The sequence below is a fragment of the Manihot esculenta genome, chromosome 6 (genome assembly GCF_001659605.2).
Source record: "Manihot esculenta cultivar AM560-2 chromosome 6, M.esculenta_v8, whole genome shotgun sequence".
Lineage (NCBI taxonomy): Eukaryota > Viridiplantae > Streptophyta > Magnoliopsida > Malpighiales > Euphorbiaceae > Manihot > Manihot esculenta.
This window is the reverse complement of record NC_035166.2, coordinates 26,042,632-26,064,136: the sequence shown is the minus strand read 5'-3', so window position 1 is coordinate 26,064,136 and position 21,505 is coordinate 26,042,632. Positions and strand designations below refer to the sequence as shown.

General features: G+C 36.1%; 3 protein-coding genes and 1 pseudogene across 6 annotated transcripts; 2 read left to right on the top strand and 2 right to left on the bottom strand.

The window, feature by feature from the left end:
* The first annotated feature begins 538 nt into the window (after positions 1-538).
* LOC110616476 (putative kinase-like protein TMKL1) lies at positions 539-4,535 on the top strand. 2 transcript variants are annotated; one of them, XM_021758841.2, is made up of 3 exons: positions 539-1,519; positions 2,320-2,955; positions 3,065-4,535. In XM_021758841.2, the coding sequence occupies exons 1-2, from the start codon at positions 1,036-1,038 to the stop codon at positions 2,910-2,912; spliced, it is 1,077 nt and encodes a 358-aa protein (XP_021614533.1). In that variant the 5' UTR covers positions 539-1,035; the 3' UTR covers positions 2,913-2,955; positions 3,065-4,535. The 2 variants fall into 2 exon arrangements, with proteins under 2 accessions (XP_021614533.1, XP_043813543.1); XM_043957608.1 differs by having other exon boundaries at positions 2,320-4,535.
* On the bottom strand, positions 3,805-4,989 carry LOC110616475 (F-box protein At5g07610). The gene has a single exon (XM_021758840.2). It carries the CDS (start codon positions 4,987-4,989, stop codon positions 3,805-3,807), a length of 1,185 nt encoding a protein of 394 aa, XP_021614532.2.
* Positions 4,990-7,907: 2,918 nt separating this feature from the next.
* On the bottom strand, positions 7,908-12,978 carry LOC110617066 (annotated as a pseudogene).
* A 1,676-nt stretch (positions 12,979-14,654) lies between these two features.
* LOC110616443 (lipid droplet phospholipase 1) lies at positions 14,655-20,017 on the top strand. Of its 3 annotated transcripts, XM_021758787.2 has the most exons (11): positions 14,655-14,927; positions 15,115-15,316; positions 15,762-15,829; positions 15,993-16,063; positions 16,167-16,409; positions 18,420-18,583; positions 18,704-18,759; positions 18,864-18,916; positions 19,002-19,122; positions 19,324-19,421; positions 19,689-20,017. In XM_021758787.2, the coding sequence occupies exons 2-11, from the start codon at positions 15,150-15,152 to the stop codon at positions 19,758-19,760; spliced, it is 1,113 nt and encodes a 370-aa protein (XP_021614479.1). In that variant the 5' UTR covers positions 14,655-14,927; positions 15,115-15,149; the 3' UTR covers positions 19,761-20,017. The 3 variants fall into 3 exon arrangements, with proteins under 3 accessions (XP_021614479.1, XP_021614478.1, XP_043813864.1); XM_021758786.2 differs by having other exon boundaries at positions 14,656-15,316; XM_043957929.1 differs by having other exon boundaries at positions 14,659-15,252.
* Positions 20,018-21,505: the final 1,488 nt, after the last annotated feature.

Here is a 21,505-nt window from a genome sequence, read left to right as displayed (position 1 = left end):
AATATAAACATTTTAGATGGCTTCCATGTGGTATACAAATCATCCTAGGAATCATTGATGTAGCAAAAGAGACCTTGAATTTTTATTTGTTTATAGAGTAAATTTCTTTATTAACTGAGCAAAAGATAATAGACATTAATCAACAGGCAAGGACCAAATTAGAAAAAGAAAAAGGAAAATAGGAAGACAAGTTATCATTGGTAATCTGTGGTGATGATTCCTTTCAATATACTTATTTTAGATAAATTTAGTTGTTTTTTTGAAAAGCAGCATCTAAACATTGATTAGTATTATTATTACTTAAAAAATGAGGTAATGAGTCCAAAATTCAATTATTTTCCACCTAAAACCCATATTTAGAATTCTTACAATTATGATTATTGCTAAACAGAATATATAATATATTCTCTATGTATTTTATAATTATTATACACTTCTTTATAAGGTTAATATATAAATTAAAAAATATGCATATAATTTGATGGTAATATTATTGCAATTTTAAAAAGAAAAATAAAAAAATTTCTGTATCAACAGAGACAATTCCCATCATTGTCAAAAAGGAAGGAGGAAAAAGAAAACCTCTAATGGTGAGGCACAACTGTAGCCCAAAGCAAATACAATTAAATAAAATAAAACATCACATGTCTAGATCTGTCTTTACTATATTTTGGTCTGTATAATTGAACTGTTCTTTCCCTCGTTCTGCATATGCAATTGCACAGCATCCTCAATCCTATTCATAATCCAAAGACAATTTTCATTCTTTTTATTTTTCATTTTTTCTTTCATATAAACCTCATAAAATCTTGGGTTCCACACAAAGTTCAATTCCACCTTCATCTTCTTGTCTTCTCCCTGCACACTTTTCCATACAAATCTTAAGCTAAGCTTTCACTAAACCCAACACCATTCAATCTCTCTCTCTCACACTGTACCCAGATCTTAATTCTCTGTTCTTTGTCCCTTAAGCTCTTTTTTATGTCATACATAGTCTTTCTACTCTAATCTAATAGGGATTACTATTCGCTACAAATGGATAGCAACAGTTTGCTGAAACTCATTCTTGGGCTAACTTCGGCTACGATTTTCATCAGTCTCATGGTCGTCATCTTTCTTTACTTCAAAAACAGGGCAAGAAATGACTCCATTGACGTAGAGAGCCCTGAACTCAAGCATGGGGATGAGAAAGAAATGGAGGACTTGTTGACATTTCAAGGTGGGCAAGACCTCACAATCAGTGACATTCTTGATGCTCCAGGAGAGGTGATAGGAAAATCCAACTATGGTACCTTGTACAAGGCCTTATTGCACAGGAGCAACTGTGTGAGGCTGCTTAGGTTCTTGAGGCCAGTTTGCATTGCAAGGGCTAAAGATTTTGAGGAGGCGATACAGCTGCTGGGCAGCATTAGACATCCTAATTTAGTCCCTCTTGTGGGGTTCTATGCAGGGCCGAGAGGTGAAAAGCTTCTTGTTCACCCCTTCTTCAGACGTGGCAGTATGGCTCAGTTCATCAGAGGTAAGTAGATCAGTTTTTTCATTATTGTTATTGGTTGCTGAGAAAATGTCTATATATTTTCTGTAGAAAAATGGAAAAGTTTCTGTAACTTAAATTTCATAAAACCGAGTTTACATTTTTTTAATAACGTGTCTACGTAGTTAACTATCTGCTGAGTTCACCTGAGCAAACTATACGCTTCATAACTTTTCTTTAATTCTCTTTTCTTCCAAGTGATATTTAGAGTAAAATGGATTTGCTTAGCAGTAAGGAAAGCAGGGTAACACCTTTATCCATAGAGTTATCCATAATTTGGTTTGGCATCTTCAGACTTGCATAGATCTTGGAAATTAGATCAAGTATTGATTTTTTTTGTTTACCCTTTTCAAATTTCCAAGTTGCAATTATGTTCATATATTTTATCTATTTTTTCTTGGGGATTAAGTGGTTGGGATATGAGTTTCATTGATGATCCTTTTCCTGGATTTAGACTCAAAATATTGTCTTCCCTGCATTATTTTAGATCTCTTATTGGGGGAAGTAGTCAACATTTTGGGTTTCGCCACTCCTTAATTTATATTTGTCGGCACCCACCTTTTGTCATTTTCCTTCCTTCCACATCTCCTTGGAGAAAAAATGATAATGTTGGTTTATCTGTGTTAATCTTCACGAAATAATTTTGCTTTTGATGGTGCTCCGTGTGACTGTGTTTCAAATTGTACACAAAATTTCTAGCTGTTCCATCAAGTAAATTCCTGTCCTTGAAGTACATTTAAGTTGCAATAAATCTTGAATGGTCCGTTAATGTTCTTTATGGGCAGATGGGAATGCTGACTCTCACAAATGGACCATCATTTATAGGATATCTCTTGGTATAGCCAAAGGATTGGATCATCTTCACACAGGATTACAGAAGCCTGTAATTCATGGGAATCTCAAGTCAAAAAACATATTGTTGGATCGCAATTACCAGCCATACATATCAGATTTTGGCCTGCACCTTCTCTTGAATCCTACTGCTGGACAAGAAATGCTTGAAGCTTCTGCAGCTGATGGATACAAAGCTCCTGAGCTTATCAAAATGAAAGATGCAAGTGAGCTGACTGATATATACAGCCTTGGGATAATCTTGCTTGAACTACTTTCAGGGAAGGAGCCAATTAGTGAGAATCCGACCCCTAACGATGATTTTCATCTGCCAAATTTCATGAGAAATGCAGTCCTTGATCGGAGAATCACAGATTTATACCATCCAGATATACTTCTTAGCAATCATAATGATAATGAAGGACCTGTTACTGAGGAATGTGTGCTCAAGTTCTTTCAGCTTGCCATGGCTTGTTGTTCTCCTTCTCCTTCTCTTAGACCAACCATTAGGCAAGTACTGTGGAAGCTTGAAGAAATTGGTAGATAGTGACATCTTATCTGTCTGTGGGAAGCTGCACTGGGTTCTGTTGGTACGTCATTGTGCAGTTAATTAGGGGCTAAATTTTTTCCCTTAGAATTTCTAAAAGTGTTGCTTGATGATGGAGCAGTGACGAAAATGACAACATTGACCTTGTGCAGGGAGAGCAAAATTGCTTAATTTTGGCTACTTAACAATAATTGTTGAAATGGTGAAACATACTTTATGGAGAAGGTTCCAACCAAGCCAGGATTGATACTGATTTGAAGCTGAAGTTGCACGCTTCAACCATCCAACAAGAACAGTGCAATTGTGATTGACATTGTCGGATTTTTGAGAATTCTTTATTGCCAAAAGTATCAGTAACAAAAGACTCTGGATCTTATATGGTCCCAGCTTTGTTCTGTACAGGCATATAAGGTTTATTAGAAACAGCCAATTATGAAAAGTGCTGGTGTTTCTTTCAGCTGCCTGATATACACCTGTAAACACGTTTGGGCCATTTCTGAAAGATAAAGTGAGATGATTCAGCATTTGGATTGTTGTTTGTTCTCTGTTAATAAGGCCAAACAGGCAAGTTCCCAAACCTCCCCGGCATCCTATGGCTTCTTCCTCTTGAGCCTTGACCTTACAGTGAGGCCATTCTGCAGTTCTGGATAATGGCGCTCCTTTTTGTTTTTTCTTCTTTTTTTGCTTAAATTGATGACATCTCACTGTCACACACACACACACACACACACAAACTTGTGGATTGTTGAAAACACACACAAAAGAAAAAAAATCTATAGAAGAAGATGATTGATTAGTTTAATTTCGATTTTATGTATTAGACAATATCTATTAAATTCCAACAAGTAAAGAGAAACTCTCCACATTAGAGATTGCCAACACAAATCTATCATCAAACACAAGCAAGGCTCTCAATGTATTTATAAGCATGACAATGTCCAAAAGTATAGGCATCCTCAGGCTTGTAATTCGGAGCAAAATCACAAAGTTTCCTAAAACTTCCATCCTTCAAATTATACCTTATAAATTTTGCAGGTATGTGCAGCACCAAATACTCCCCTTTGTGGGTTTCTTCCCTTTCAATTCCTATTACTTGAAAAGCATAATAATTCAACTCCGAAGGATCAAGGTAGGGTCTGATCATCCCAGGAAATGCACTCACAACGCTCTCAAGATTAACACAGTACTTAACTGACCATCCTGAGTAGTCCCTCTCCATCTCGCACACATTGAATTTCGTAGAGGGTGCACTGTGAATCTCAACCAGGCGCAAATGTCCTCTAGACTCGCCAAAATATGTTACCATTCTCCTATAACAAGCATCTCGCATTGGAGGCATTGGCATTTCTTTCACTTTTTCTTCCCCAATATCAAAACGTATTGATGAACCTGAATCTGTATACCAGTTGATAGAATTATTCCAGAAAACCCCTCCATGAAATCCAATATTGAAGGGCAGAGTGAAAGTCGCTGTTGATAAGACCCCCCACCTGCCAGTTTCCGCTGAGTAAATCTGTATTCTGTATACTGATTGTGAAATGTGGCAACTATGTACGCAGATTACTTTGTAGTAAGGTGATTTTCTCGGATCAAAAGCTAAATAAAGGTCATAAATTTTACCAAGTTGATTCATTTCCGGAAGTAATTTCCGTTGCTGGGTAGTTGGATTGTGAACGTAATAGTTTAGTTTCCATAAATTTTTGCAGAAACTATTACACAATAGTAACCCATTACAGGACTGGAAGATTTTGATAACTGATGAGTTATTAACAAAATGCAGGGTTCTGAAGGAGAGTTTTGAGTTGGAACCAAGCTTGATGAAGTAGAATTCTGGGTTGTCCAAACGCGACCATTTATGCACCATGAGAGCACAAGGGCAGTTTGTGGGATTAAGACGAAGATAGAAGAGAGGATCGGAGATGAGAGACAGCCAGTGCTTAGATACGCACTTGAATTTGAGGAGAGATTTGATAGGTAGACGGAGAAGGATTTCGGTTAAGAGATCATCGTTATGGGCAATTATCTCCGATGAAGGGGAGATTGTTTCGATTTTGATTACTTTAGAAGAGAACGTCATCATTCTTTGAGTTTGATTCTCAAAGTTAAAATGATTTTCTTTATCCGTTGTTTCTGAGAATACGATGAAGAAATGGCCAACAACACGTGAGATTTATAAAGAAAAAAGAAAAGGAAGCACCACTAGCTGTTAGGACTCCGGCAAAACAGAACCTGTCGGAAACTGATGTAAACGACATTGTAAAATATGATGACTTGTTTAACTGAAAAGCCCGTAAAATCTATGTTGGTTCATTCTTTCCAATGCTTAGTAGTTAGTAGTCTAAAGAAAATCCTATTTTCAGACGTTGTGGTTGAGGAAAAGTAGGCTTTTTTGTTTTATTTTTGTTTGTATTTTGTGTTTTTTCCAAAGTTTTCTGAATAAAGTAGTTGTTAGTTTATTTGTCCTTTACATACATGATTCATAAATTATAATCTTTAAACTAATTTTAGTTATTACTCCATGATGATCATAGGCCCATAGTTTCAGCGTTACGGGTCCATTTGTTGTTTAGATATATACCCATGAGGTCATTGCCTATGGAAAATATTACAAAACTATCAGAATAATTATTCATGGCCTTGCATAGAGGCATTACTTGTAGATAGAACTCATGAATTATGACAAATTTCAAGCTTCAGGCTAGCTAACAAACATTAAAAGAAATGGCTGCAAAGGAGCTTAAGCAGCCCTTTGTAGCACTAATTTCTATATTACTTTAATATCAAACTCCTCTTCATTATTTTTGGCATTCACCTCAACATGCCACAGTGAGTAGGACTACCTTCCAGCATCAGTTTTAAGGGGTTTCAATAAGGCTCGGGCTACGTGCTTACGTTTTTTGAATTCACTAGAATAGAATATTTTCAAAATTGGTAAAGACCCACCCCTTGTTTCAGTCAGAATGAGTCCTCGGGACATTGGCTTCCGCCAATAGTGGACTATTAAGGATCGGATCCCGCGCATATTCTACATTATAGCTTGCAACTGATTCAGCTTCTGCTTCTGGGGGATCAAGTGGAGCTTAAGTAGTTTCTCCTAGACAAGAAATGAGGAACATCCAATACAGGGAACAAGGGAATACCAGACCATACCTGCTTTTGCTCCATGACAATCTCACTCGAATTACGGGTACCTACACATAGTATATCGAGGTCCCCGACCAGAACCACACGTGCAAGTTTTCCTGTATGTGGCTCGTCCGTGCTTTTTGAGACGCTACCTGTGACTCAGCATGGGAGAAGGGAGTGGAACTGCACACTTTCGCGTTCAGAGCATTGTCGGAGTGAGTAGGCAGCTTCTACCAAGCAAAGCTTTCTTGAAGAGGCTGGCCTGTTTCCTTTTCGGCGCTCACCTTTTCTTTAGGTGTTGGGGTAAAGCAAGCCCCAGGAAAATCCAGGTTGGCTCCCAGCTCCATCTCGGTCAGCATAATGCTCTCGAGGGAGTGGAGTCCTTGAGCGAACTACTCATTGTTGGATTGCCCCAACCTAAAGAAGGGCATTTTGTGAGGAGTATTATTTCGAGGGAGGGAAAGCGTGGTTGACAAGCCACTTCAAAGAGGCACTGGATTGGAATGCTTTCATCAAATGATGCATGTGGGCTGAGCCATTCCCAACCCAAGTGGTGGCTAGATTTGGCCTGGCCTGGTCGGGAAGAGATTCACATAGAGACTACTATCATCTGGGAATATCTTTCTATGTTAGCTAGCGAGAGTGGGCTTTCCCATGGTAGTCCCACTGCGGCCTCTGACCGTCTGTCCCATCTCATCTTGATTTGGCTATACTTGTATGTAGCCAGCCATGTTAGCTTCACATGAGAGCCTTTAGAAAAAGGCACTTATCAGTCAGCTCGGTCCCTTTCCTATTCAGCTTTGCCGCCTATTAAGAGAATAGGTCCCATTCAAGCGGCTGCCCACCCTTATTCATCTATTCTCGCTGCCACGCACGAACCAATAGGAACGATTTCAGCGCCACTCTCCAGATAAGAAGCAAAACGCGTCATCACCTGGGGACTTCCATGAAATGAAAATGGGCGGCAGCTCGAAATTTATTGTCCTTGTTTATAACCCAGAGTACTCCTATGGCCGATCTATGACCCAACCTCCTTAGACAATCTAAAGGCTTGGCCTCGTTCTGTTTGGAGTTGGAGAATGGGCCTTATGGCATGGCTTAATCAGTTATTATCACAGTTCAAATAAGATTCGAACAGCCCTTTCTCTAAAAGCATGAATTTTGCCTCCCTCTCTCCTACTTCCTTGGAGCTCATCCATTCATTGGGTGATCCCTTACTCTCACGTTCTGAGTGTTTGCTCGTCGTTTAGGCTGGTGAGTGATATTTTTGCTCATTGCAGTCACCTCCAGGGTTCTTCACACCTGGATAGTACCAGGACCCTTGTGCCGCTGCCCTTGATTAGATAAAACTGCCCACCCGAAGCCCGCCCTATGACCCACAACTAAAAATGAGCCTTGCGACGTGATGCGGACATTCCCCATGCTGCGGTTCCCTTCAGTCCGTTCCCGGGTTGGGTTAGGAGAACATCCGAGCGATTGCCTTTGTGGATCCAAACGCGCTCACAAGGCGCACAATAAGTCTCAGAAAAAAACATTGATGTTGTGCTTGCTCAAGTGCAAGTGAGTGATTTTTCTCTAGACATATACAATCGCATTGGAAAATAACTGTGAACCTATCCTAGAGGTTTGGAGAGTGTATAATATAACACTCCTATTTACATTAAACATCCAATTATCTACTGGTAATATATAAGCTAACTACTTTCAATCAATATGTTCCGGTAGTTATATGACTTTTAAACTTTGTTATGTTCAGTTAAGGGGAAAAAAAAAACAATAACAACTTAGGTTCACTTATGAGCCATTTCATTACCAACAAGATAACAGTTCAAAAAAGAATAGCATTGAATGATGATAAATGCAGCATAAGGACAAGTATGCATTTGAACACTCTAATCAAATTTCTTTACATAAATGTCCTTTGCATTTTTGCGTCCAAAATATATTGTTAAAATTTGCCAGAAAAAAGCACTATTGATTATACATCATTATATACTTAAATCACTATTAACTTGGATTTAGTGTTTAAACAAACAAATGAAAAAGAACAAAATAATCACTACATGGCTTTATTCTTCTCCTGTATCAGATGAAAAAAAAAAAAAATCTTTTTCTCCTTTTAACCTTAGAAGCAAATGATAGACCGTTAATCCTGCATCAGCCTCTTCCATTTAACTCCTTGCTGCATGTGATGATGTGTTATCCAAGGAGGTGAACATGAAATTTCCAGAACACATGGCTTCTTTGTCTGCTCATTCATTCCCACAACTTTGTCAAATTGGTAAGCGCAGCAACATATATTAATAAAATATACATAGATATATCATGCATAAATTGTACTTGAACACTGAAAATACCAAGAGCTAATGAACAATTAAATAAATAATGATTCAACATCCGGAGCTAGCTATGACACAGACAAAACATCAGTCCAATAAATTTAACTGGAGAATTTCATTTTATTATGGATATGCACATGTATAAGCTTATTTAAGCTACTGAAATGCTTAAAAGTGGATATTCTCGAGGAAATATAAAACAATCCCAACTTGATGGCAGGTTAGCAAACCAACTCGCTCACCCCCTCTTTCAGTCTGAGTTTTAGGGAAGAAAGGAGACATCTCATGAAACTATTTGGTCAATTATTAGTCAAAACAAGTTTATGCAACGAAACTAAGTTAATCTGATGATGAAAAAGTTTTTGAACCAACAAATAAGAACGTTCTTCCAACAAGCCTACCTGTTAAGGAAAGACAATCGACTTCCTGACGTACATATCTTGCCATTGCCTGTAGATATGAGCAAATATTCAGTTGCATTATTAATTGTTTAGGGAAAGACGCAAGCTAGATAAGATTTATAGATCTTGCAAAGAAAAAATATGACATATACAGACAAAATCTAAGCAAGAATGCAAGATGGCATTCATGATATGTCCCATAATGTTACAGTAGGACTTGGACAAGAGACACAACAGTTCCTCAAGGAATCCAGCAAAACTTCATTGCAATTATATCAGCATACTGATCAAAGACATGACTGCCTAACTTTGGAGTAACAAGGTTCAATCTTACAATGCACATAATGTGGAAAATGGGAAATCATTTCTAATAACCCAAGGCATAAGAATCATAAAATGGAGATTTACGATTGACGGCTTCCATTCCTAGAATCATGCATCTAACAACCTATGATAGAATGATACAATTCCTTTCGCAGTCTGCAGCACTGCAAAACACAGTAAAAAAAGCAAAAGATGAGAACATGCCTGGGCAGCCTGTAATGCAGTAGCATCTGGCTCTGATGTCCCATCATCAGAAAAGACATTTCTGCAGGACACACTACTCCAATCAGAATAAAGAAAGATACAGGCCAATTGAATAATTTTAAAACTTCACATCAATCACCAGATAGAAGAAATCTCATGTATAATCTAGCAATATCATTAACATTGAGCATTGGTCTGTTACAAAGAAACGATTACATATAAAGCCAATAACTTCTCACCAAACATGGAACGGATGAAACACACATACTCCTCTATGGAACAACATTGAATGAGATTCCCGTTGTTGTGGGCATCAATAGACCTCCATTAGTTTTAAGGCAAATTTAAGCCCTATTATAACTGCTAGATAGCTAGTAGTAATTATTCATGCAACTCCAGTAAATTCATGACACAGGATTGTGAACAAAAATAGCTATGTAAAAAGCACAACATTGTTGGGTAAAATCTTTTGTAATAGACCATATGAAGCAACTAGAGTGTAGAAGACTGTCAAATAATCTTCAAGAACCAACATATCAAACTTGGGATGGGAGAAAATAACTAATGACTACAAAGTATGAACCATGAAGATGATCCAGGCGAGGTAAATAACCAATCATAAGAAGGGCTCATCATATCTTATGCCAAATCTACCCAAGTTTAGAAGACATTGAAGAGTCTAAAACAGATCATAAATGAACAGTTCCCTCAGTGTTCTAAACTACCCGAAGAAGACCAAATAAAAATTAAAGGATTAATCTTGAAAAAAAACCCTCCTTATCTGTTTAAGAATCAGTAGCAATATCTACTGAATAAACTATGAAAAATATGTGTGTTTGTTTACTTATTTATTTACTCAAGTCTGGTGATCTGTGATGATATCACCTCAACACCTAATAAAGTATATCATCAAAAGCTTTTGCCATAAAAAACCTATTTTAGCTGCCCTAATTTTCACCCTGAAAAAAGCATGGGAAAAAGGGCAGCCATATCGATATTAAGGACTTGTGCTCAGTGAAGTTGCATAACATCAGTAGATTGTGAATATTGGTGCAAAGCAGCCTCACATCAAAGTTTTCAGCAATTAAGGAAAAAAGGCATGGATCGTAACAAAAACCATATTCCAGGCACAATCATAATCAGAGATTAAGATAAAATGCTATTTGACACTAATATGTGAAATTCAAAGAAATTCCAAGATTAGGCTTTTATGGTAATCTTACCTCCACACCACCTTCACTAGCTCATCAGATTTAGCCTCTGAAGCATGGCAGCATCATAAGCAACAATATTTCCATAGAATATCTTCTCTAATTCTTTCATCCATTTGGTCAACAGTAAGTTAACCTGCCAATTCAGAACATATAGTGGAGAAAGGCTTAGACATTTCTATCAACTGTAGGTACTTATATGTCATCTACATGCTAAGAAGGCTCCACAGTTTGCATATCATCCCCATGATGTAGGTGCAACAATAACACTGAAAGGTCAGCTAAGCAGAAATATTAATTGTTAACAGGTAGAACTTTCAAACAATTGCACATGGATAGTCCACAAAAAATGAAAAGATTATGCAATGGTCTCAACTTTTAGGAATTCAGACAAGAAAAGATAAATAAAAAGATTGTATCATCTTGAATTCTTTCATATGGTTTTTAAAACATAGAAAAAGAAGAAAGAATAGATGCAAGCACTTATAATGACCTAATGATACCAAACAAATCACAAGCTGGACAGTCAACTCAATCGTGATTTATGCATGTTCTCAAAGCAAATTAGCAAATTAATTACCACAAGCTCCATAAGTAGACAAGGAAAGATCATTTTGATTAACAAAGATACAGAACTAACAGATACCATGAAATGCAAATTAAATCCTCAAACAGACATGGTAAAGATAAAGTTGTAAGCACATACCCCTGCTTTAGATACTCTCAGCTCCACATCATGATTGTAGATCTCGTACAAGTACTGCCCAAATCCTCCTGTTTCAAGCGGCGTAAGCAAATATGCACATATGGAGTACAAGCAACAAGAAAGTCATTTTAAATGTCTTCTCCATATTGAATACTGCATGAAGAAGAAAAGTAAGAAGAAAAGCTAATTAAATTTACACAGGTAAACAAAACAAAGACACACACAAACATTAAGGAAAATGTAGCCACACTTAATTAGAACTTCTGTACTAATTAAAAGGACTGTCATGAAGAAGAAAATTAGAAAATTAAGCCCACAACCCCAAAATTGAATTATACAGATTGCGAAGTACACTACTTGAACTCACGTTAATCCCCGTGCAACCGTGATGACCACAGTTTATAGATAGCATGGGGGGGAAAGAAGATAAGGACAGATTCTATGTTTTCACCTTGAATTAGAGGATGTTTAGCTTAACTTATAAAAATTAACTTTATAAACATTTAAATTTTTAATCAGTTATGTGATTGGTTAAAATAAGTTAGCTTACTTTTAGAGTTTATAGGTTGGTTTAAGACAAACACCCCCCAGAAGAATGGACTCACCTTCATAAATGGCAGGCTTATCTACTTGAGAAATGATGCGCCGGTACGCCACATTTTGCCCCCTAATAGATTTGCTTTGTTTGCTATAGAACATCAAGAGCGTAAGGATAAAATGCCGAATACCTTCATACTTGCGCTCTTCGATTCTGAGAGAGGAGTCCGGAGCCAGAGCCAAAGGACAGGGCTTAGACCAAAACATCTTATCCAAACTTACCTGTTAAAAACCTAAAACTATGATTATCAAACAATAATAACCATCATCATTTGATATAAATTGGATAAACACATAGACATAGGCTTAAATTCATGACATGACTCTCATGAGTGCTCATAAGAAATAAGAGAGACTTCAAGAAAATTAATCAGTTATTTGGTTGATTTAGCAAATTTTATATGCTGAACAATGATTCACAATCATATCCCATTGAAACCACATCCCACGATTACTGAATTTGCAAGTTTATAATTCAAGTTCCCAACAATTAAAAAAGTAGTTTTGTGTAGTAAACGTATTTCTCAAAAATTGGGAATCAGGGCAGTGAATATTTCGTACCGACGATTTGTTAGGAAAACGTGACAGCTGCAGCAGAAGCCTTGGCATAGGTTAGGCGTGGAATAAAAAGAAGATGTTTTCTGAGTTCCCCCAAGCTTCGACATTTGAGAAGCAGCTCTGCTACATCTCCACAACATTTGAGAGAGAAATGAATGTTAAAGCACTGAGCTAAAGCAGTTGGCCCTCTTTGGCACTGGATTCTAGTGCTCGTTCGTGTGTTCTGTTTCTGTTGCTCCTATCTGCTACTGGCTAAACCCTCTGAAGCTTGAGAGCACACAGAGATCCAACGGCAAGTAGACGGTGATGGTAGCTCAAAATTTTAATTTATGAATTTTTTTAGGTTAGATTAAATTAAAAAATTTTAATTAATTTGGATAAAAAAAATTAAAAATGAGCTGAAATTAAACTTTAGGAGTGAAATTAGCATTAATCCTTAAATTAATATTCTACAATTTTATTATCAAATATGAAGCAGCAATAGCGGTAGCTGGTGGCATATTGCAATTGCATTAAGAACCCTATTCCAATTTTTAAAATTATTTTCATTCTCTTTTCTTCCTAGTGTCCTACAATGGATGACCCTTCCTTCTGAAGCCAAAGTTTTTGCAAAAGTTGAAGCTTGGGAAACTTGAATATCAGCATTTGGAAGCCAGTTAGAAATTAAGGTATTTAAATGTTGATAGTTATTTTGCTTAATAAATTATAAAATGCCAAAAAAAGAAAAAGCATGAAAAGGAAATAAACGTGTGATGCAGGCAAATCAACAATTTCTTGGAACGACTTATTTGCTTGTATAATTGGTAATCTAGTGGAATAGACAACCTCAGGCTTTCCCGTCGATTGGACCTGCTTTGTCTTCAAAGCTAAAGAAAGAACCTGACAACGAACTATTCAAAGAATGAGTAACAGTCTAGGTTCCCAGTTTCCACATACGGCAGGGCCCAGCAACCTATTAGATAATAATGCTGAGATTACTAGTAATTTAAAAGATATATTCATATTGATTATCTTAATTTTGAAGTTTTTTTAGATGTTATTTTAATAATTGTTAGATTAAATTCGCAGAAAGTTAATACAATTAAATAATGATTAAAAAAAACTAATAATGTTTGTTTTCCGTTTAATCAATTTCAAATGTTAGATTAAGTCAATTTGCATTTTTTTAAACTAATATAATTAATTGCTGATATATTTAACAATATTGTAGGTATTAATTAATGAAAGCTTTTGTACTTGCTTACAAAAGAAATCAGCACAATAGAAAATATATGTTTTGGGTATAAAGGCATTGCAAATTCCGATTAATGATATTATCCACGTCATCAAAATCTATTGATGATTGGATAATTAATCAGAGAAACATTGCATGTGCAACTCAGTTTATTATTGTTTCTCATTTGATTTGTCACATTTTCAACTTTTGGATTTAGTTTTTGTAACAGACCCAAATGATTGAGCATATTTCCTTTATTGGAATAACTTCGGAATTATATTCTCACTCTTTAATTATTCTTTTCTTTTTTTAAAAAAAAATAACAATAATATTAAAATTCTCAAATTTAATTTCAGCCATAATTTTTGAAAAAAATATCTTCACCAAAAATCCGAAAAAAGGGACAACACGTGTAAATTGAGATCAATCTTTTTACGTGAATGGATATCTTGCTTATAAACTGAATGGAGGAATCACTTGTACGCATTCCCCAAAGCTATAGTAATCTGTTGCTTAAAACTAATTAATTAAGCATATCAACTTCTGCCAAGTCGTTGGTTCATGTTTATCCACCTTCATTTTCTCGCCCTCGCCCAACTGCTTCATTAATGGCCTCATACTCACTGGACCTCTACGTCCACACGTTACAGGCTGACGTCATAATAATAATGCGATAAATAATTTCACATTATATATATATATTAAGTATGATGAACCATCATAGAATAAGGGGGTTATTTTATACATCGAGAGACAAAATGGGGAAGAAAAAAAATGTCGGCGTTTTTTATTTTAAAAAATAAATAATGCAAAAAATAATAATAAAAATACTAGAAGAGGGACAGGTGTAAATCAAAACGGGCGAGTAGATTATAGATTTTTGGACATATCGCCGATTTGTTTTTTTTTTTTTTAATTTTTTTTGCCAAAAAGACGTATCATCCGATGGCTCAGTCTCAGCAGCCAGTCCGACCATACCCTTTCGAATACCCCTAAACTAACAACCATCCTATCCATCATCGTGCTACCGACCCGGACGGACAACTTGCCCTTTTCTTATTATTCCGGGTCCTCTCCGGTGACGTTCTGTACAGTAACTGTCCCCTTGTTTGCTAATTGTGATCATTTGCATGACACGTAGATAAATAAAAGCAATTAAATTAGTCTACTATATTATTTAATAATTGGATTTCCGACTACAAAATTGTGTTTATTCACCGACGTGGAGCGTATGCGTAACCGCACCCGAAGGAGGAAGCCGTTCACTCCAAATATAAATTCCCTTTTCAGTTAGGAGGCCTTTCGCTCCGGTTTTAGCTTCCTTCGCTCTCAGGCATTTTACCTTTCTCTTCTTCTTCTCTACTCCCAATCAACCGGACTCTCATGCTTCCTGTTTTCTCTTGCTTTCTCTCCATGTCAATTTAATATTCCTCAGGAGTTTTCAGCAAAGCCTAGCATTTCTCATTTTATTCCAGTTTTTTTTATATTAATTTTTTTTTTCAAATTCAAATGTTTATTAGCTGACCTGAGAGAGATAAAGTTGGAATTGGATCAAATGGAGAACTCAATCCTAGGTAATGGAACTGCCAATGATGGAATTATAAAGAACGGTGTGTGCTCTTCGGAGTCGGTCAATGGAAGCTGCGATGTCAGGAGTTGTAAGGATTCTGATTCTTCTTCTGCTGATCATCTTGTTATCATGGTCCACGGTATCCTCGGAAGGTTACATTCTATGATTTAATGAAATTTTCTTTATTATTTTCACTTCTTTTTTTAGGAATTTGTTTGGTTTTGATTTTGATTTTGCTTGATGATCGTCAAGTTATTTGTTTCTATTTTGGTTCTTTTCCTTGGTTATTTTATTTCGTAATTTTGCAAGAATTGAGCTGCTTTAATCTGCAATAGCTTGTTTTAAATTGTATTCTTTCAAAAAAAATTTCATAAAATTTGCAATTTGTGAACTCAACAGTCAACACGGCTGGTGTTCGAATTTTTCGCTTAATTTGAGCAGTTTCTTGTTTTGTTCAATTACAGATAATGTGATTTTCTAAATATCGACTTGGATTGTCCCATTTGTCTTGCTCTATCTCAGCAGTCAAGCATCTTTCACATTGAGGATTCTTTAGTTATTTTATTTGCTCATTTGTGCTTATGCAATTCTCTGCAGTGCCTCAGATTGGAAGTTTGCAGCTGAGCAATTTGTTAGAATGCTTCCTGATAAAGTGATTGTTCATTGTGAGGAGGCTGTCCTTTTCTGATTATGTTTCCAAAGTCAATGATAAGCAAAACTTGTTTATTTGGTGTCGATGTTTTTGTAGGTTGGAGTTTAAAGCAATGGTTTTCCTGTTACTATTTGATCCCCAGAATAAATACTTGTGTTTGTTTACATGACTTGCAGGCAGTGAACGAAATATGTCTAGGCTGACTCTTGATGGTGTGGATGTGATGGGTGAGCGGTTGGCTAATGAGGTGGTTATTATGGGATGCAATTTTTATCTTTATGCTTCTGCTACTTGCTATCCATTAAATCTACTTCCTTTAAAATCAATCTAACTGAACGTGTGAATTCCAGGTCCTTGAAGTGATTGAGAGAAAACCAAATTTACGAAAGATTTCTTTGGTTGCACATTCTGTGGGAGGACTGGTGGCAAGATATGCAATTGGGAGATTGTATCGATCACCCCAGAAAGAAAATGTAGAGGATTCAGCAGCTGAAACACGTGAAGAGCATGTAAAGGCTACAATAGGTGGCTTAGAGGCTATCAACTTCATCACTGTTGCTACACCTCACCTTGGCTCAAGAGGGAATAAGCAGGTATCATATCTAACTATTTATTCATCTAGAGCTTTAAGCATCATAAATGTTCACCTAAGACTTGAGAAAACATCTGATAAGGTTGATTACATGCTAATTTGTTTTATATTAGAGAGAGAGAGAGAGAGGGGTAATACGTAATTTAAATTCTTTGGGCACAAGAAAAGTTGTAAATGGAGAAAGAAAAACCTTACACTTTATAAAGCTTGACTCTTTTGAATTGCGGGCTCAAACAGTGAACTGTTATTCCCTGTTGCTTCTACAGTATGGCCTTTGAGATAATGAGAGTATGGCTTGTTATTGGTTTAGTGCATCACTCAGTGCTTATATGCCTTGACAATAAGTGAACAAGAGGACCTTTGTTGTATGCTCTCAGCTACATCAAAGCTTGAAGTTTTATCTTACTCCTGCTCTAGGCCATTATGAATTCAAGTTGGCACTTTTTCTCACTTCTCTTGCTGGATCTGAGAAAAATGTTATTTTTCTGCAAGTGAACCCAAGTGCATAAAGACTTCTGTTAGGTTAATTTGCATGGTTGGGAGAATCTGAGCTGATATCTAATTGGAAGGATGATGAGAATGAACCAGTTACATACCATAATCACTCCTATGCATCATTGTGGTACCTGAATCCCTTGCAAAATTATGCCTAGTGTCACTTTACAAATTTGCATCAGCTTTTAGTGTTACTTTATCACAATCCATTCATGATATAATTATCCTGGAATCCTACTAACTTTGTGTTTGTATATTTCACATTTTTCTGTTGGTATGTGCACTCCTACATGTTAATCTACTTATTATTAGGTTTTAGGTACGAGTATGCAATCTGCCAGTTCAGTTTTTTAAACCAAGCCAAGTCAGACTAACTTGATTTATTAAAATACAAGAATATGAGAACAATTACAAACTTTAAAAAAAAAAATTTGAACTGATAAGATCAGTTTGGTTTAACTTGAGTTTCAGTTTTGACAATTTCTTTCCCTTTCTTGCAACTTCTTGAAGTTTCTCTCTAACCAAACAGTCGATAACACAATGTGAAAAACCACAGGAGCAACCCAGATCCCAGAATCAAACTCACAATGTAGCAAAACCACATTTTCAAGGCTTCAAGCTACAAATCATCAATGGCCAAAATAGAAACACAACAGGTTCAAGCAATCCACAAAAATGTGCAACTCTATTATTACCCACAGAAAACTACTAATATGTGGCATAGATCATATTAAGGTCACAACCCACAAACTGACAAAAGAACAAACTTTGAGCAGAAAATTTATTGTTGAGAAAATTTTCGTTGCACCACCTGCTGAAACAATCTTCAGGAATGGGTCTTGAAAAGCTGTTGAATACTTGAACTTGTAATCCTGAATGAGATTTCCATCCATGGAAACTCGTTGAGGTGAAGGAGAGAGATCCATGGAGATTTTGCATGTTGAAGGGGCATTGAGGATTTGAGAGGAAGGCAGAAGAAGCAGAAGAATTGAGATTCGAGAATTGAGAGTAAGGTAAGAAGAAGAAATGAAGAATCGAAGTCAAAGCTGAAGACTAAGAAGAAGCAGTCCTGAAGGAGGAGGATCTGTGAAAATTGAAAAGGGAAAGGGGGAGGACATGTAAGTTGAAAGGGAGAAAAAGTGACAGTGACACACTGAGGTGTGAAAAAATTAGAGCTTTTATAAAGGGAGCAAAAACAACACAACATTGTATAGAGTACTTTGTTCAGTTTGATTAGTTTTCTTTTCTTCTTATTCTTTTTTTATATATATATAAAAACTATCCAAACCAAGTGACTGATAATTTTTTAAATCGGTAACTGAAACGGCCCAAATTACCAAAAAACCAAACTGAACAACCGAATAAATAGGTTCATTATCAATTAAAACCAAAGTCAACTCACCCCTAGTTTTGGAGACGGCATTAAAATTTAAAACCAAAGTCAATTCACCCCTAGTTTTGGAGACGGCATTAAAATCCTCTTACCTATTTTGTTAAAAATTCATCTTTTTTGCAGGTACCTTTTCTTTTCGGTGTAACTGCCTTTGAGAAAGCTGCAGGTCTTGTTATTCATTGGATATTTAAGAGAACAGGTCGACACCTTTTTCTCACTGATGCTGATGAGGGGAAGCCTCCATTGCTTAAACGCATGATAGAAGATTATGCTGATTGCTTTTTCATGTATACCACTTGGACCCCAGTAGTTATTTGAATTGTTTTATTTTCACCAATTTTCTGAAGGTGTCATCTCCATTATATCCAGACTGTAATTTAATCAAAAGCATCTAACTGAATATGCAGGTCTGCTTTGCGTACATTCAAGCGTCGCGTTGTGTATTCAAATGTGGGCTATGACCGTATCCTTATAATTCATTATTTATTATAAGTGGCCACTACTCATTATGGTCTGAATTTTTTCCTAGTCTTCTTTTCTTTGTTTCCTTTATGAAAAACCATATAGATATTGTGGGCTGGAGAACCTCATCCATTAGGCGTAAAAATGAATTACCAAAGGTAAATCTGCTTGGAATTTGTATTACATTTATTTTCAAATTTTTTGACCTGCTGATTGGAATTTAGTTACTCTTTATGGGTTCAGTGGGAAGATAATGTGAATGAAAAATATCCACATATTGTATATGAAGAACGCTGCAAAGCCTATGACGCTGAAGAATGCAATCTTGTATCAATAGAGGATAATTACTTTGACAAACTAGAAGGTAAATACTAATGCTTTTGAATTGGAAGAGACAGCATTTTTCATCACTATGTTTGTTTATGCTAGTTGCCTTCGCTTTTCCCAACTTCAATTCACAATAATGAAAAACATGTTTTGGACATTTCCATTGACATTCATTTCTTTTGTCTATGCGCTGATGCTACATCATCTACTAGTTTGTTAATTGAAATTATTTGTACAGAGGAACTGGTGACAGGTCTATCCCGGGTGTCCTGGGAAAAAGTAGACGTTAGCTTCCACACATGCAGACAGAGGTTTGCTGCTCACAGTGTCATTCAGGTTTCTCTCACATTCTCTCGAATACACACAAAAAATTCCCACATGTGCACATGCACGCACAAGTCAAATAAAATTATGGCGCATTCTTGCTGTTGGGTCTGCACGAAGTGCTGGTTCTTTCACTGGATGTTAACATGGAAAATTTCTTGGAATAATACCTGTATCTCTACTCTTTGGTGCTTTAGGTGCAAAAACACCCTGATAATGAACTTGATAATTAATATACTTCATTTCTGAAGGAGCAAACTGTTTCTATAAACTGTGCAGGTCAAAGATCACACAATGCATATAGAAGGTGCAGATGTCATACAACATATGATTGATCATTTTCTTCTTTAGATGCCAATAATTCATAAATTTAACATATCTGGGGGCAAGATCCTATAGCGATGTACCATGAATATTCTTATGAAAATCCTTCCATCCTGAACTGTGGAGCTGTACCTAAATTTCCATTGGTGGTGGATTGAAATTTGGCTACTTTCTCGGTGATGGCAAACACGACTAGAACTGTGACTAAATCAGCATTCAAGGGAAATTTTGTTTATCCATTACTAGTAATTACATATACATAACAATATCAATTAACTCCGTAATTGCTGTGTATTTGCATGTCTTAATGCATTCAAAGTATAATAGCTGTTCTATTTTTAGGTTAGTAAAAAAGAACTTGTCTATTTTTTTTTTACTAAAAAAATAAATCTCTCATCCCTATGGTTTTAGAAATGGCGATAGAAAAATGGGAATCCCCGTTGCAGTAAGCGTTCTTCCATAGTTCGTGTCATGAGCATGCCGACTCCATGGACATAATTTTACATGCTAATTTAACCTAGTTTTAAATGATGAAGTCTTGGGTTGGGTCTATCAGCTATAGCTATACATTGTAGTTCTCTTCAGGCCGGAATGGGGACTTTAAAACTTTTTCACACGGAATCTCATCATATAGATAGCGCCATTGTTACTGGTTTTCTCCTGGTGTTGGACAGTGCAAACTTTACATCCTTCACTGTATAAAATGGCTATTCTGTTGTGCCTCATTAACTCGTTCTATCTTATTGATAATACGATGATTCTTAGATCATTCCAGAATGTTGAAATGGGCCTTCAGATCTCAAAAGTAATCAATGCGTCCAAAATGGCTGACAGCTCCTAGTTTTCCGATTTTAAGCATTTGTTGAACTCCCAAAATAATTAACATTTTTTCCAACAGCAGAAAGGATATTTTGAGGCCTGTGGAAACAACCAAAGACTAAAAGTTCAACATGAGAAGTTAGCATTCAAGTGAACATTTTGGAAAATGTTGGGGAGGTTTTTGTAATTTATAACTGTTTGGACATTTATATTAATGAGTTGGTGTCGCATTGCAGCGTGACTGAGGCACGTAACACAGTAAAGTTGACGGATAGGATGTGGGCACAAATACGCTTAGTTTCTCGAATTTCAACGAGATGTTGCAAGAAAAAGTTAATGGAACAACAGTTGGAGTGAGAAAGGACAACATGAAAATCAGTTCTTATTAAATTTTATGTATATGAACCAAAATAAAAACAGATCAGTAACCTTTTTTGTCTCCTTAAAGAATGGTGAAATCTCTCTGACCTCCATGTTTGAGTTCTGAAAACGGTAGCAAATATAAAATTACACTGCCTGTATTGAAACTTGCAGGCATCTTCCGAACTGAGGTTTCTAGTTTTTCAGGCGGAGGTTCCCCAGAGGTCTGATATATCCGTTTTGCTAGGCCTGACTAGTGAACACAAAAGGAATTTACTCGACATTGCCTCGTGGTCCAATTCCAGAACAAAATGGTGTGAATATTATTGGAAGGAATTTTTTTTTTTCACTACTATAGATATAGGAGAACTCTCATACTTATATATATAAATACTTATATATATAAATCTAAGAAAGAAAAAGAATTAACTATATTATTTTAAAATAATTATAACAACTAATTATTTTATTTTAGAAACATTTTTTTTATTTTCTTAAATAATCAAATATTTTAAAACCTCTAGTAAGCTGGACAATAAATATTAATCGTTCCCAACTTGACCATTAAATTGGAGAAAATAGGTAGAGTAAGT